General features: G+C 45.5%; 1 protein-coding gene across 1 annotated transcript; it reads right to left on the reverse strand.

The window, feature by feature from the left end:
* Positions 1–6,458: 6,458 nt before the first annotated feature.
* ADORA2A (adenosine A2a receptor) lies at positions 6,459–15,883 on the reverse strand (the record flags this gene model as incomplete). Its single annotated transcript, XM_079544015.1, has 2 exons — positions 6,459–7,419; positions 15,534–15,883. The coding sequence occupies 2 exons, from the start codon at positions 15,881–15,883 to the stop codon at positions 6,459–6,461; spliced, it is 1,311 nt and encodes a 436-aa protein (XP_079400141.1).
* Between the last annotated feature and the right edge of the window lie 846 nt (positions 15,884–16,729).

Genomic DNA, 16,729 nt, shown 5'->3' on the forward strand with positions numbered 1-16,729 from the left:
ATAGGGCCCCAGAAAAGATGCTCACAGCTTTTAACCCTCCAAAAATTTCTCCTTGAAATACACAGTGGCCGTGAGCACAGCAGGCAACTCGTATGCACTATTCTTAGCAGCAAAGGCTTCCTGTTCAGTGGCAGCAGTGACAAGGAAGATCCTGCTGCTTTAAAGCTGTAAAACACCTTTGAGACAAAGCACGTCATCCACCTGTTTGCAGGGAAAATGCCATGCTCCACTGCTCCATCCTATTTCAACACTCAACAATGTCATCAGTTCCCAGTAATGCAGTAAAGATTGCACTGATGATGTCCCTCAGCTCAGTCTACAGCAGCAGCCCTGCAGTTCAGTTTCTCTGGGTGACCATGCCAAGGTGTAGATTTCCGAAGTGAGATTTCCAGATGAGGCCAATTGTGTTGCTGAACTGGGAGCTCTGTCTGTTCTTCCAAGTACTTGCTTTCTTCCCAGGACCAGGTACAGCCATTGTTCCCCAGGGCTCCTGCAGACCCATTGTTCCTCCCAGCTCCTGGCCTTTGATGCAGCAGAACAAAATGCAGGCTGTTTGCAAAAGGAGGGGAAAAATCAAAAAGCTTTTCAATTACACAGTTGCTTGAACAGCTCGGGCACAGCTGGCTACACAGCACCAGGGTGCCGGCACCTCTCCACAAAGCAGGGCCTCCAGTGAGGCCTCCAATCCAGCTGCAAAGTGAACGGGAAGAGAAATGAGCAGTAGCTGATGGTTATCTGGTGAACTTTCATTTCAACACTTCCCAATTCCAAATGCTCCTGGATCGTACAGACTTTCACTAACCCCCCCATACTCATTTAGTAGCTGCCAGCTGTGAAAAGCTGGAAATTATTCCTGCTGCATTCTGTCAACATTGCTCAGAATTGGCCTGAGATGCACCAGTAGCATCTAGATTCACTGCTTCCACTTCCAGACTACTTTGGCTGACATCATGCTTGGGCAAGCCCAGTCTAAGCAGCATTGGCAGACAGGGGGCTGAAGCAATGGTGTTAGAGGGAGGTCTGATGTGTGAAGGAGTGCCAGAAGGCTGAGATGCTCCAGCCACAGCTGTTCCAGGTACCTCTTCCCGATTCTGTTATGTAACACCGTTCCTGATACTGCAGTGTTTTGGGAAAATACAGTGTTCTACCTTGTGTTCAGGACACAGCTGTAAACATTTTCTCTCACTGCCAGCATGACAGATCCCAGGATGTCAGAGTTGTGAGGGGCTCCCAGTCTGTCTGGGTCCGTCACCTTGTCCATGCTGACATCTTTAATAGGTAGTACCAGGGAAAAGAGCTCTCTGGAAGAACGACCCTATGGAAAAAGCTAATAAAAGAATAATAAAACGTTCATAAAATAGACAGATCTCCCTTGAACAAAGACACTCATGCTCACTTTTACAAATATATTTTATTATTTTAATGCTTATTAAGAAATGTAACCAAGACAGACTCAGCAGCACCAGTGGCTCCTCACTGCCCAGCAGTCTGATGACTTCACAGATATTAAAACTTCACAGGTTCAAGAAAGAAAACAAACTTTGGTCAATGCACTTTAAATACATATGCATGCACAGATTCTCCCACCCCTTTCCCTCCCCTCCCACTGGTAACTGACAAACAGAGGGAAAACAACAATGATATTCATAAAACATTTAAATTAAGAGAGTAAGTGTTTCTTAGTGACAGCATGTGCAGCAGGTGTTCGTAGTGTCTTGGCTGACAGACCACAGAGACAACCCTCCAAAGAAATGGGGGCAGGAACACCAGCTCCTGAGACAGAACAGGGGAAGCATAGGATGTTCTCAGATCAACAGGTTCCAGTCTTGAATGCAACACATTCTTGTGTTAAGAGTCCCAGCAGATGAATAACACAGGAAGCTATACAGAACACTGCCTCATTTAGGGTTTAGTTGCCTTGTGCAAATCAGGAACTGGTGTCGTTTCAGTTACTCTGGATGTGTTTTACTGGTAAAAAAAAGGTCAGACGCTCAGGGCCGGAAAGACAAAGCTCCTCGGTCTGTCTCAGAGCAATCTGATGCCCAAAACAAATCAGGAGAGAACTATTAGGCAGCTGATGTACCAAACACCTCTAGTGAGCATTCTACAGTTTCAATGCATCACAGCTGTTACTGTATGCTTGTCCTTCCCACAAAGCAGGGCTGAACTGATTTTCTTAGGGGGTAGGATGGTGTGCGCGGGGTGATGCTCGTGAAGCAGAAGGGCTCATTTCACCTGGCTGTGCTTATGAAATAAGCATCTGAAAATGAGATAATCCAGAAAAAACATCTCTTCCTCAGTCACATATAAACCACACAAAGTCAACTCCCTGCAGTTATCAGGGCAAGGCTGCCCCTCTGCAGTGACCCAGGAGCACCATAACACTATAAATCCCTTCCAGAGTCCTTATTCAGCCATTTCCACTCCTCTGAGGCTATCAGTGCAAACCTCAGCTCTTTCCAGCACATTCCTGCTCCCATGATAACCTCCCAAACACATACCCTACAAATCTTCCTTCTACATCAAGATTTCCCATCAAACCCTAACACCCCAGTCTGCTCCCACACCTTAAAGACTTTCCTATGCCCTCCAGCATCTCCAGAGTTTCTTTTCAATGAAAGATCAAAGATTCAGAGTATTCCTTGTAACTCCCAAACGTGTCTGCACAATAAACTTGCTAGCAGCAGCTAGGACCAGTGGCAAGTCCTTTCTGTTTACAGTACCCCAACTGTCCTGCCATGCCCTCTGTAAACCGCTATCAGCCTCACAAATCTCCTTCTCATCTCAGTTGGCTCCATTCATAAGCTGTAGTTCAAGCTTGCACAGAACTCTGAGACACTGCCGATCCAAAAGAAAGCACAGAACAAAATTCTAAGTGCATTTATTTGCTCACACAAAAAAGCAGTGCCCTACTGAGGAAAGAGACCTAAGAACTCCTCATGATAAAATTACTCCTGGCAACTGATCAGAATTTTACTTTCTCCAAAACCCTATAAAGCAGACAAACCCTGGAGCCTAGTAGTCTCAAGGGAATGGTGAAATTCATGGAATGCCCTCTCACCAAATGAGGCACTGCATCCCTCTATGGATTTTGAGCCATTTTTAGTAACGTGTTCCAATTCAATGAAATTAGTCTCTTCTTACCCCAGCTCTTACTCTCTGGACCCACTGCACCTTGGATTCCTAAGGAGATCTTCTCTATCCTCTCCTGATGGTCACCTCATTCTTCCCTTTGTCTTGCACCATCTTTGTTTATCCAGAATAGCTATTTCATCAGCTAAATCTCCAGCTGGAAGGAAAATGGGAATTTGAGTAGGGAAGTTAGGAAAAAAATGTTAAATTTTAACTTTTCAAATGACTCTTGCTCTGTGTAGTTTGGAAGAGATGCATTTCTCAAGAGTGGAGAGCATATTTTATTCATGGGATTTTAAAAATTCTTTTTCAGTACAAGGAAGGAAGCCTTGAAATCATGAAACGAGAAACAAGAATTCCAAAATTCTGTTCAAAAGGCTCACGCTCCCCCCCAACAACTTCAGAAACATCTTCTGAAGGTCCATCTCAGACATATGTTTGCCAGAAGGCACGCAGCATGTGGTGCAATTGCCCTCCGCTCCTTCCTGTGACTGCAGACTTCCAATTCCATACAAAACATGCTGCCTTCTTACAACCACTGCACATCCTCCTACACACATCCCCTGGCCCTTTTTCATTTGAAATCTAGATCACTAATGTTGAAAGGGACTGGATACAGTTGGGAGGCAACTCAAACAGCGACAGAAAAACTGATTTCAGGACATCTGGAAACTCTAAGTTTGCATGGCAATCTTACTTTGGTTGGGCAGGATAGCTTTCCAGAGGGACAATCTTAATTTTGTCACATCAACATAGATCAATTCAATTCCTGTGGCAACCAAGCAAGAAGAACCCACAATTGAGTGTGAAGAAGCTCAGGAAACAATAGAAAGCAACCAACCTACATCAGCTGTTGAAAGTCTGATGCAACGTGGCATAAAACATCCCTTTACAATGACAACTAAAGCTCAATAGGAGACACTTCTGCACTTGCCTGTGTTCCAGCACATGAGCTATACTGGTATTTTCCCACACTTCCTTCCCTGCTCTGCTTCTTTGTGAACCTAATTGTTATTGACATGAATACCGGATGTAATCTTGTGTTATTCTTAGAAACATTTCAGCTCCCAGCTGAGGCCTAAAGAGATCAGATCCCCGTTTTTCAGACTGAATTCCTCTGCTGCTGTTTCAGGAGGCCAGAGGAGTCATCCTGCACAGAGCCGACAGAAATATTCCATCAAGGAAGATAAAGAGCAACAAGATCCCAAGGCACCCTGCAGAGGGCCTGCCTACAGCATCAGTCATAGGGAAATGGTCATGTATTTGCTAATGGTGCTAGAGTGATAATCCACACCTCTGACGTTAGACTATGTGGTAGAGCCATGCCAAGAAAGCAGCAATTCAATTAAACTGTGAAGTCTACTGTTCTATATAGTTGCTGTCCTTCTGCTAAGGATTGCGGTGACAAACGCATCCTCTTACCCAGCTTACAGTAAGCCTTTTGCTAGCCAAGAGCAGTCATGTACTTTGGACACATTCAGTATTATAAACCATTCTTCACCTTCATTCAGACAGACTGGAAAAAAAAGACAACTTTCTTCAAATAAAACTTAATTTTCATTCTAATAATTCACAATATTTAAAATAAACATGGACAGAGAACACACAAACCTAGTGTGCCATTCTCCAAATACAAAAATGCAGCTCCACTTTCCTTCCTAAAAATGAGATTATCTGGGTTCTGAAATGTTAGTGGAGAGACACAAGGAGGAGCCAGGGTTGTAGGCTGACACTTCTGATATTTTTAGCTAAGGAAAAACTCTTGATCCTCAGAACTGCCAGACTTCTAACTTTCTAGTAGGACCATTATTGCCCATCTCCCTGGAAGGCTGATGGCAAGGGGCATAGAGTAGGCATAGAGTATTTATCTGGAAAACAAAGACTGGAAAATATTTAGGTAGAATACAAGCTAACATGGCACTCTGCTGCCCTTGAGCTACCGCGGCTTCATAGGTGATAAAGAAAATTACTAAGCTGCCGTGAAACTCCTCTATGACAAATCGTATCAGTGCATACCTTTGCTGTAGCAGATTTGCCTGCTCTCTTACACACACTACTGCAGTTTCTAAGCAGACTTCTACTAACACTGACTGCTTCCAGCTCCTCAGAGTATCTTCTAACCAGGCAGACTGAGATCTGTTGGCCTCTGCACTGCTGGGACACATCAGGCTTCACAGTAAAGCACATCAGGAAAAAACTGAAACCACAGGAGAAAAAGATGTTCAGACTGAGCTGGGATTCCAAAAGTAAGTAGGTATGTCTCATCCTGTGTCATTCCCCACCCTGCCTTCCCATCAAAAAATAAAGAAAATGTATCCCACAGACTTTTGAGTGAGAATGACAACTTCGGACCATGGAATTAATTTGTACTCTGGGAACCAGGGCAGGCACAGACACAGAGGCAAAAGCAGTAGCCAGACAGTGCCCACCAGCTTGCAGATACCTCACACCTGATCATTCTCCACTGCACCTCAGGGCAGGGCCACCCCTGGTGATGAAGACCATCCATGCTCTAGCACCAAGTCCTGCTGACTGTCCTTTTGCTAAGGGAACTCCATATTAGTCTCAGTTTTCATTATTTGTTGGATAGAGTGGAGAACTATGAGGTTACATTTGTCTTGTGCATCTGGAACATTGAGCGCCCAGGGAATGGATATGAGTTCTTGTTCATCTTTATAACTTAACACAATGGAATCTAATCAAGACAAGAAAAAACATCCGAGCAACCTGTTGCACTATAAGCTTTAAAAACATGAACTGAAAGACAAAATGTCATGGTTGAAGGTATCCAAAGCTCCCATCAGGTAAATTCCTTTCTTGTCCAGGCAGCTGATGGCATCCTTCCTGACCAATAGATGTTGCTATCTTCCTTCCATTTGTTGCAGGGCCAAAGAATTAGATGCTCCTCCTTGTTGCTCTTACAATCAAGTGAATGCTTTCAGCCATGGTTTTATTTCTGTTGGTAAAGACAGCAAAACAGACGTACAACCACAGACACACAGTATAGCGTAATGTCACGATATGCCCTGCTTCAGCAGTCTCCCAGTGCTCAATTTGGAATGCCATCTTTGACCCTGTCACTGCTCTTGGTGACAGGCCATCGATGGTTTACATGTCCCTCCTTTCTCAGTCTGTTTCAATGGTCTCTTGGCTTTTTCTCCAGTCTAGTATTTAGGATTGCCACAAATGTCCTGGGTAAGGACCCCTTCCTCCACAGTAACTTGAATACATGTCTCTCCCCCCGCCCCCCAGCCTCATCTTCTGCCATGGCAGAGGCTGCCCATGGAAAATAAAATAATTATACCAGGAAGACTGTGAACGATTCATCAGGAAACATCAGCTGCTGCAAAGGCTGTGCTTTCTAGATCTGAGAAAGATACCTGGGCGTCTATTAACTCTTCATGGTGAAGCTCCCTGTTCACACACGTATCTGAGAGAATCCCATTTTTGCAGGAACGTGGGAGATGCCCATTTGTCTCCATGTCCAGAGCACTTCCATTCTGGTGCCATTCCAAGACAGCTTTGCATTTGTTTAAGTCCTGCTTTTCAGGATCCCTGTGGATCTCTCCATTGGTGTACACTTCTAACGCATACTCACTGATTCGTATGCTGGCGTTCTCTCCATCCCCACCATGCGTGGAAGTCCTAATGCTGGCTGCTCCTGCTTTGAACTGCTCCTTCCTTCCCAGGATATGCTGGCTGATGATTTTACGGAAGGTGTATCGGAACTCCCTGATTCGGTAGGCATAAATTAGAGGATTAACAACCGAGTTGGCATGAGACAGGATAATGGCTAGATACATCAGCCAGAGGGGAGCATGGGCACAATTTGGGCAAAAAAGGGTGAAACAGTTAATAATATGTAGTGGAAGCCAACAGACTGCAAACAAGCCAACAATGATGGCTAAAGATTTGGCCGCGTGGACTTCCTTCTGCAAAGTGGAACGTGAGCGTTCCCCATGCACCATCTTGTTCTCCATCTGCTTGAGCTGCCGTCGAGCTGCCATGAAGATTTTCAAGTAGATGCCAAACATGAGGAGAAGAGGCAACAGCACACAGGCAAAAAAGTTGTAGTAGACCATGTACTCCATGGTGACCACAGCCTCAAAGAGACATACCACCATACTGTTGCTGCAGTTGATGGGAGAGGACTTATTAGCACCCAGCTCTTCAATCTGGGAACGCTTGTGCCACCCTAGCATTGGTGTCAAGCCAATGATGAAAGATAATACCCAGCAGATGGCAATGATACCTTTGGCTCGAGAGCCTGTCACCAAGCCATTGTACCTGTAAAGCAGAGGAAAAAATGAGAATTACACCAATGTCATTCAACAAGTCCTTGACACCCAGACAATGGTCCAGTATCCTCGAAGGAAGAAAACAGCAAGAAAGGCATCTATTTCTTCAGCCAGGCCTTTGAACTGCTGTGTAGAACCCACCCAGCCCAGGATGGACTCCATAGTGACACTGCATGCCATCTACTTTCCTCCTTGCTCCTTTACGCAGTGGATAGGCTACAGAAAAGCAGGGAAATTAAAATGGTTCATTCCACCATGCCACTCGGTCATGCATGCAGATCTTGCAGCCTGAATAACTGGCACCACTGTTCTGACCCTTGGTGGTGAAGGCCACTACGGCTCCTCTGCCAAAGGCATAGAGATGGCTCCTCCATTCTGCCAAGGAAGCAGGCTTCTGGCACAGAATTCCTACGTCTGTCTCACCATTAATCCATCTGTAAGCCAAACAGCACCAAAGGACTGCAGGCACAGTGCCACTGGCCCCGTAACCTAGCTGGGTTCCAGTCTGTTGCTGACTGAGTTGCAGAGGTCATGCTGGCATTCCCCTGCACACTACCTCACTTTGCTCCCGCTTTCAACAAGTCCTGCATCACCAGCCTTCCTTAAATAACCGAGACAAGGCCAGCAGTTTTCCTCACCAGCCCAGCAAAGCTGACCCCATATCTTTCTCATAAAATAGGAGTTAAGCTAGGGAGAGTGCTCTGACCACAGGTATACTGTGGGCTGCACTGCACACACCAAAAGCAACCTCAGTGATGAAGATACTGATATACCTAGCTCAACTCAGAGCTCCTAGCAATAAATCCACCAAGATCTGTTGAACAAGACAATAAGCAACATGGTAAGAACCTGACAGGGCAGCCAGGGACCTTTGTTTGTTTGAAATATCAGCCAGTTCCCAAGGCCTCACAGGTTACTGCGAGTCCTGAGCTGACTCCACCAGTTCTTCTCTCTGAAAATGTAAATCAGGGCAACAGTTTAACATTTCAATGCAATTTCCTTTACTTGGTAACACTTAGCATAGAAAGTAGATGGCTGGATTCCCACATTGTCCAGTGTGGGTCCCACACTGCATTTGACCCCATGTGTCTGCAATTGGACCACAGTAGCTCTGGGCTACCAGCGTTGTTTACCCAGTTCTCCTTCTCCCTCTGTCTCCAGAATTCTCTCAGCAAAATAAACATTAAAAATAATAATAATCATCTAACCAGCCACAGAAATCTTTCCATCCCTCAATGAGATAGCCCCTCCCACAGGTTCATGCTCCTATCCTAACACCAGTTCAGAGCAGGGGAAGGGGGATGCTGCTTTCCCCAGGCACAGCAATGAACGGTGATTTTGCCTGCACTTAAAATTCCTGCTGGTGGGCTCTGGAAACAACCTGGCTGATACAAAACCTGGCAGGCTCCATCCTCCATTCCACAGCTGTATTTTAAAATCAGAAAAGGAGGAACAGCTGAAGAAGCCAACCACAATTCCCAGCACTCAAAATACACTGAAATTCACCTTCCAGAAATTACAGAGGGATTCAGTTGATCCTGGGACATAAAAAGTTCCCTCTAGCAAGAGGTGGATCCTACTCAGTGCCTATAGGAGGCTGAGAGCACGGCATGGATGCTAGCTGAGAAACTGCTTACATTCAGAGCTAATTAACACAGCGAAACAGCATCTGTGCTTTGAAAAATACCCTTGGGGAACAAGAGGTTGGCCAAAGGCACTTGGAGCTTTGGAAAAAAAAGAAGAAAAAAAAAAAAAATCACAAAACCCTCCAGCCCTGGAATTGGCTACATCTTGTCAGAGGAATTTTGAAATTGTGCAGCTGTTATCCCACGACTAGAGATGTCCCATCCCTTCCACTAAAAATACATTCATCATTGCTCCAGGCAAACAACTCCCCTCCACTCCACTCCAGCTTCTCCCTCCTTCTTACCCTCTGGGGATTCCTATGCAACAAACTTTACAAGGCTTAGGAACAGCACTTAACCCAAGCAGCCTTCTGCTTCCCAGCTGCACTGTACCAAGTTGGCAGTGCTATCAATTTATCAGTACATTTCTATAATGCTCAGCATCTCCATGGGCTAAGAGCAAAAGCTCACAACACAATGTGTAGCAGCTCTCTGGGTGTCTTTCTGGCCCCCAGGCCAAAACTGCTGCCTGTACCCACAGTGCTGTACAGCTCTGGATGATAAGGTCAGGGCTTTCAGGGAGCATCATGCAGTTTGAGCTGCTGGCATCCTGATGCAGGAGGTGCAACCCCCTGAAAGGAGATGCTCACACCTACAGCCCATGCTCTTGCATAGCTGGACAATGACTTTGTAGCGTGTCTGATGTGTCCAGACAGCACTGGATTGCCTGTGCACAAGCAGTTCTCGTGCTTCCTGGAAATACTGGACTTGCTACACAAACAACAACTGCTGGTGAAACTGCAGGCACAGAGAACACATGTGAAGAGCAGAGACACTCAGGGTGGAGGTGGGTGTGGGGTTGGGGTACCTGGCTCCTCCATAAAGTGCAAATACCTGCAAGCATGCATGTTTTCCCCCAGATAATTTTGCCTGCCCTGCTGCTCTCCCACCAGCAAACCAGTGCATTGTCTCCAGGAGAGCAGCTGCTCTTGTGAATGCACAACTCCCCTGTGCTGCCTAAATTAAATTGGCTGAAGATGTGATACCTTATGATCCCCCACCTTAGCTCTGCTATCAAAATAATGACTAAAGCAGAAAGTGCAGCACATCACCTGTCTGACCTGTAAGTCTTGAAACAGGGTGGAAGGCAGAGCTGGTATGAGAATCACCGGGTCCTCAGATAGAGGTTAAAACCCTTCCATACATTGTGTGATTTACAGCTGGTCTAACTCATCATCCCAGCTTCTGCTTGGTGTGCTGCTTTTCTTCCAAACTCAGCCCTGGCTGACAGCGTGGCTCCCCTCAGCCAAAACTCCCCACCACGTGCAGAACTGACATCTGCCACTGTCACTGCATCGCAAAGCGACGTGCTGCACGTGGAGGGCACTGCACTTCCATCTGAATTCCAGCAGTGCTCAGTGCTTCAACAACTCACTGCAAACACTGTTCACTCAGCACAGTGCCCAACAGCCCACACACCCCTGGCAGCTGCAGTTGCAGGAGGATATTCTAGCCCTGTAACACGTATCTGAAAATGAGAGATGCTGACAATCCCAGATGACTTAAGAAATCTCAGAGCAGGATATCAAACCCAGACCTTCCCACATACCACTCAAACAACTATTTCCCAAAACTGTCAGTTAAGGAACATCCTCCCTTGTTACCTGAAGATACCTGATACTGGTACTTAATCATGCTATGGGGATTGGATCCCACAGCCAGGCACAGGGCTCTGAGCAGTAGAAGCAATGGCAGTGGGCAGGCACTGCTCTTTTGCTCACAGCACTACCAGCTTCCAGACCACAATTTTGGCAGCAGCAAGTTCCATCACACACAAAGCCATAGACAACTCATGCTGCTCTCAAAGCCGTGCCCGTGGTTGTTAGAAGGAGAAAGCAAATTATTATTTCGTATTGGGCTGAATCTGCTCACAATCTATTTGACAAAATATGAGCGCTTGTAGGAAATGCTTGGCATAAGGTCAAAAGGCTTACGGTGAGCAGGGAAAGAAGCAAGTGGGTCAAAGTGGCAATAAAACATTAAACCACTGATTCAGATACTCATCTACGACCATTTAAGAAAGTCAGCTGTCTCCAAAGTACCTTCCTTCAGAGGACAAGGTCTCCACTTCCAGCTCCTGCAGTTGGCACCTCAAGACAAGCGCATGGATTTATGCCACAGGCCCACACCTGAAGCCAGCACATGGAGCAAGCAGTAACCTGAGAAAACTTTGCTGTTTAGTTGCAGGAAGAAACACCTTCTCTCCTTCCAGTGCATCAGAGCTACCTGTCCTTCAGCATGGGAATCTCTGCACCACCAGTGCATGCACAAGAGCACGTGGCTGGGCACGGTGCCCTCGGAGCATTTCCTGGCACCAAAGAGCCTGGAAAGTGGCAATTGTTCTTGGCCCGTGACTTCATCCCGGAGCTCAGACTCTCAGCCAGTTTTGTTTCAAACACCCAGGGGTTTTCTATCAGTGAGTGCAGGTTTTCAGGTACCTGCCATGCTAGAGACAGTTTGCATTTAGTCCTGCACAGAACAATGGCTTGGCCTCACTTCCTTGGGAGTGCTTTGTTGCCACTTTCAGAGAGCTGCACTCTCTGAGCCACTTACAGAGAGCTGGCAGGATTCAGCAAATGTTTGAGAACTTTTTTTTGAAATTCTGCAAAATGTTTTGATTATTTGACAATTAACAATTTTTTCCTTCTATTTTTAAATGTTACCTCTACATGCCTTTCCTCACTGCCATTCCTCGGGGAAGGTTCATTTAACCACAGAAAAATCATTCCAAACTTAACACCAATTGCGTACTGAGGTGTCCAAAACCAAGCAGAATAAGAAATCTCATTCTTCTGCCTCCTTAATGCTTATGGCTTATTTGTGTGGGTGTACACAACTACACAGATATCCATCGAGGTGCATGGTTGCCTTAGGACAAATTGGGCATGGAACAGTTAAATGAGGAGAAAAAATAGGTTTGGTGCTTTCCCCCCTTCCTCCCCCATATAGGAAGGAGATCCCGTTTATTTGTAAGAGTATTTATCTAAATTAATATCGGGAGTGTCTGATGTTACGTTTCTTACCCTCTGAGGGGGAGAGAAGAGGTATGTCCTCAAAGGTCTTCCCATTAAAGAACACAAAAGTGTTGCATTTTTAGTGGGAGAACTTTCCTTCCATTGGTTTGATGCATATTTGAGACAACCAGGTATTAGAAAGTAAAAGGTGAGATGTGAGCAGTCTGAATCATACTGCTTCTCCCTCTTGGGCTAATAGCTTTCACTTTCTCAGCGTGTCAGAAGCTATAAATCTAATGTTTATTCACCCATAAACTCTTCTGAGGAAAACAGAATTGACAACTTCTTCCTTCCCTTTGCAAAAGGACAAACTAATAGAGGACGAGGAGGAGGAACCCACAGATCTACCTGTTGGTTTCTGCAGCCAATCAACTCCACTGCTTCTGGGCTGAAAGAGGGTGTGCTCTGTTATTTCTAAAACAAAACAGTGAAACAGGTAGAGTGCCCAGTGCTGGGCGAGTCAGAAAGACTTCTTCTGAAAGATACTCTACTTTGGCTAGTCCAGAAAGTTAAACTTTAAAGACAATATAGCTGCAATGCCAAAATAATAATAATAATAATAAGCAGAAATCCAAATATTTAAAATCCCTTTCCCGGAAAGTCATTCTCTAACCATATGAATGCTTAAACTTTCAGCAAAAGTTTCCAGAGTTTATTTGCAAGAGATTGAAGACATTTCACCTTTTCACAACCAAGTCAGATGCAAGCTACCAAAGGCTGCTCTCCATGTGCTTCCTCGTGCATTTATTATCACGCTCATTTGTGAACTGAAAACATTTGTCAGTAGAAACGCAGAAAAGTGAGAACAGTCCAATTTATAGGTACTAACATTGATAGTTTTCCTCCGCAATGGAATAGACTCTCTTCTTACGACAACACAAAAAGTAGGCCGTTACACAACTGTAAGTTTGGAAATCAGCAATTAACAGCAGTTAGATGAGCCTTCAGGAATGACTATGCTGCACTGGTCCACATGGAAAGGTAGAGCAGGGAATGGGAGATTTATGTCAACCAACGTAAGTGCTGGGTGAGCAATGTATTCAGAATGGACAAAACTAAACTAGACAGGCTGGCAGAAAGAGATTTAAACTCAACAGGAGTGAGGATAACCAAAACCCCCAAGTTGAGAGGACAATAGTGAGAATTTTGTTCCATTTTTGCAGTCCTATTTATTACTCAACAGGATAGGAAGTCTCTCCACTGGTGAGAGCATGCTGCGTCCTCCTAAGGACAAGATGGGAAAGAAGGAGGCTCCTATGCTCTGCCAGCCTTGGTCTCTCCCAGGGCTTCCTCTGCATCTCAAGCTTGCTGAACAACTCTCAAGCATTGCCACAAAGCATTCAGACCCAGCCCACAAAACACAGTGCTGTTTTGCACCCAAAGGCAGATGTATCCAGATACAGTGCAGAAGGCTGAACTGAGTAACAGCCCCTGCACACATACTAAAACTCCTCCTTGTCCCAAATCCTCCCTGGCTGCACACCAAGTTTCAGCTAGTCACATCCAGTTTCCAAACTCAAGTATTTAAATCATAGAATCATAGAATGGCCTGGGCTGAAAAGGACCACCATGATCATGAAGTTTCAATCCCCCTGCTATGTGCAGGGTTGCCAACCACCAGACCAGGCTGCCCTCTAAACTCCAAATTGGAGACCATAGAACAACCACCTTCAAGTCTGGCATGGGGACAAGCCCTTCTCTTGACCTAATGCAGGGGTGTCCAACTTTTTTGGGCTGCCTGGGCTGCATTGAGTGAAGAGGAATTGTCTTGGGCTGCATCTACGTATGTTGCTCCGAAAGTAATGCCTCCTGATTATTTCGATGGAAAATACTGCTGATATGCAAAGCACAATAATACTCCCTGATAGAACAACTTCTCAGCTACAAAACACTATTTTTAACATAGGCACCATCATTAGCTGCCCATTTTTCCTAGCCATGAATAAGAGCCTGTATGCTATGCCCATAAATATCTGCACCAGTGGAACATACTCACTGTCCTTAAACTTCATAAACATCCAGCAAGTATCAATGCATATCAACGGGGGCCATTTTTTTCCTCATGGAGGAATCCGATTCCACACCTTTGTTTCATTCACACTTCCATGCCAGATGCCATTTGTCACAGTGCCCCTCTGCTGCCATCTGTCACACAGCAATGGAATCAAACAGAATATTGGTGGGAAGGTTTATTCCCTATGGCCATCCCACCAACATCTGCCTCTGACATCACAGGCCAACATCATTAAACAGGAGGCCTTACTTTTGGAGCAGCCTTTGTAAAATATACAACATGGGTAACATATAAGTAACAAGACATTTATTTTTTACATTTTAATAGAAAGAGAGCAACAAATGCATAAAACTAGTGGGATATTTGGCCTTGTTTTTCTGAAACTAACTGGTTCAGTGACAGTGGCTGCCAGTCTCAGTGAGCTCTCAAGGTGTCCATCAGAGATTTTTGATGAAATGTTACTCCTGCGCTTCATCCTTGAAAACAGCTGCTCATAAATGTGTGTACTGCCAAAAGAGGATGACATGAATAAGGTGTGGTTGTGAGGGATATTTCTCTCTGATAAGAGAGGGCTTATAGAAGTCCAGTAAAGAGACATGATCAAATTGTGGAGTTGAATATCAGACTGCAGCTGTATACATTCCATTCGAAAATTTGCAGGTCGTGTATTTATAACAACTGAAAAAGGAGTTGCAAACATAAATTGATGATTTTTCCTTTTGAAATCTTGGAATCTATTCTCAAATTCCTGTATCAAAATGGAAAGCAATGCTGTGTGTTTTTTCACTGTTCACGTGACTGTGTTCAGGCAGCCCACCAAAATGCATAACATTATTTGCCATCACTTGAGTCAGCCCTGCACTGTGCCCTCCCTGTGCCCTGGTTTCAGCTGAGGCAATGTTAATTGCACACTGATGTGCTTTGGCTGTTGCTGAGTGATGGGTGCTCACGCAGGGCTGGCCCAGACGCTTGGTGGGGAAGAGAAATCACCTCTATAGTGTGGGCTCTGAGTGGCCGCATGCTGCTTCTCTTCTCTTCAGCTCCACTTTCCTGCAGCACTTGTATTGCTGGCCAGGACTCAGAGCACAGGTTTGTGAGTGTACAGTGTGCTCCTTTCTAAATATGGAGCAGCAACTTCTAAGCAGCTCCACTGCAAAGCTTTGGGCATGTGCCATATGAGGGCTGGGTAGAACAGGAAAGAAATCACTCACAAATCCAGCAACCAAGGCAGCCCCCAGGAATGTGGGTTTCAGTTTGTTTTCTCAAATTAAAAGGTGAAAAATGCTGCTGCTCATTAGCTCTCTCTTCTGCAGTTTACCTCGAAATCTGCTTTTACTGATGCTCATTCCCCACTAAGTGCCCCCTCTGCTTTTCAGCCCACTCTGCTTACCTGAGGGGTATGCGGATGGCAATGATTCTGTCGATGGCAATAGCAAGCAGGCTGAAGATGGAGCTCTGTGTCAAGACCAGGACGAAGCAGGCAATGAAAAGGCAGCCATAGAAGAAGGCACAGAAGCCAGTGCTGATGGTGATGGCAAAGGGGATTGCCAGCACTCCCACCGCAATGTCAGCAGCAGCCAGGGACACCACAAAATAGTTGGTGACGTTCTGCAGGTTGCTGTTCAAATAGACCGCCCAGCAGACCAGGACGTTCCCCAGGATGGCCAGCACCGCAATGATCAGTTCCAGGATGATGTAAGCTATGTCTGAGAGGAAGTCTTCTTTCCCATGTACTAGCATGGTGAGAGCGACCAGGCCAACGTGAGAACGTGCCAGAAAAGCTCAGCGTTCATATCTGCAGAGCACTGAACTGCCAAAACACCTCGAAGCTGTCTGCAGTCTGCAGAGCGCTCGGCGGCTGCCGTGAGGGTGGCTCACACATCCACCTCTCTGCACATGGCTGCTGGATGTCTTCACAGGAACAGGTGTCAAGAGGAAAGAGACAGGGCTCGCTAGCTTCGGCAAGGTGGAGTGACCAGACACAGAGCAATTCAAATTCTTGCAGACGAATGGACAGAAGTACACCTCGTGTAGTCAAACACTGCTCCCCAGGTCACAGAGTTCAGCTGGCAACATGACACAGCAAGTGCTCTGCACGTCAGCGTCACATCGGCTGTGAAGTTTTGTTTCCTGTTGACAGTCACACTGCTAGTCATGGCTTCCTCTCAGACATACCTACTGGCAACATCCTCCGTTCTCTTTCCCTTTTTCTGCCCAAGACTTGGGAAACTTTCTCTTCAGCCGAAGCAAACATTCAACTTCTCTTGTAGTTTCCTTAAAAAAAAATTAATAATAATAATAATAACCAAAGAAAAACCACATATGCTAAGTAATCAGCTCTACGGCGGAGATGGAAAAAGCAAAATCTCATTAGAGTGGCACATTAAATTGATAACGGATATTAAACAGACCAAGAAGAATACATCATTGGCAAAAATCTCACATTCTGCCTATCCTGAAAGCTGCAAAGCCAGACCCAAGGCTCAGGAAGGCAGCATTTCGCAGTGGTGATGAGAAACAAGAGATGTTTTGTTTTTGAGGCTACCAACTGAGCTGGCACTTTTGCAGCTGCTCGATAGTCTGCCC

This window comes from Tetrao urogallus (genome assembly GCF_951394365.1).
Source record: "Tetrao urogallus genome assembly, chromosome: 17".
NCBI lineage: Eukaryota > Metazoa > Chordata > Aves > Galliformes > Phasianidae > Tetrao > Tetrao urogallus.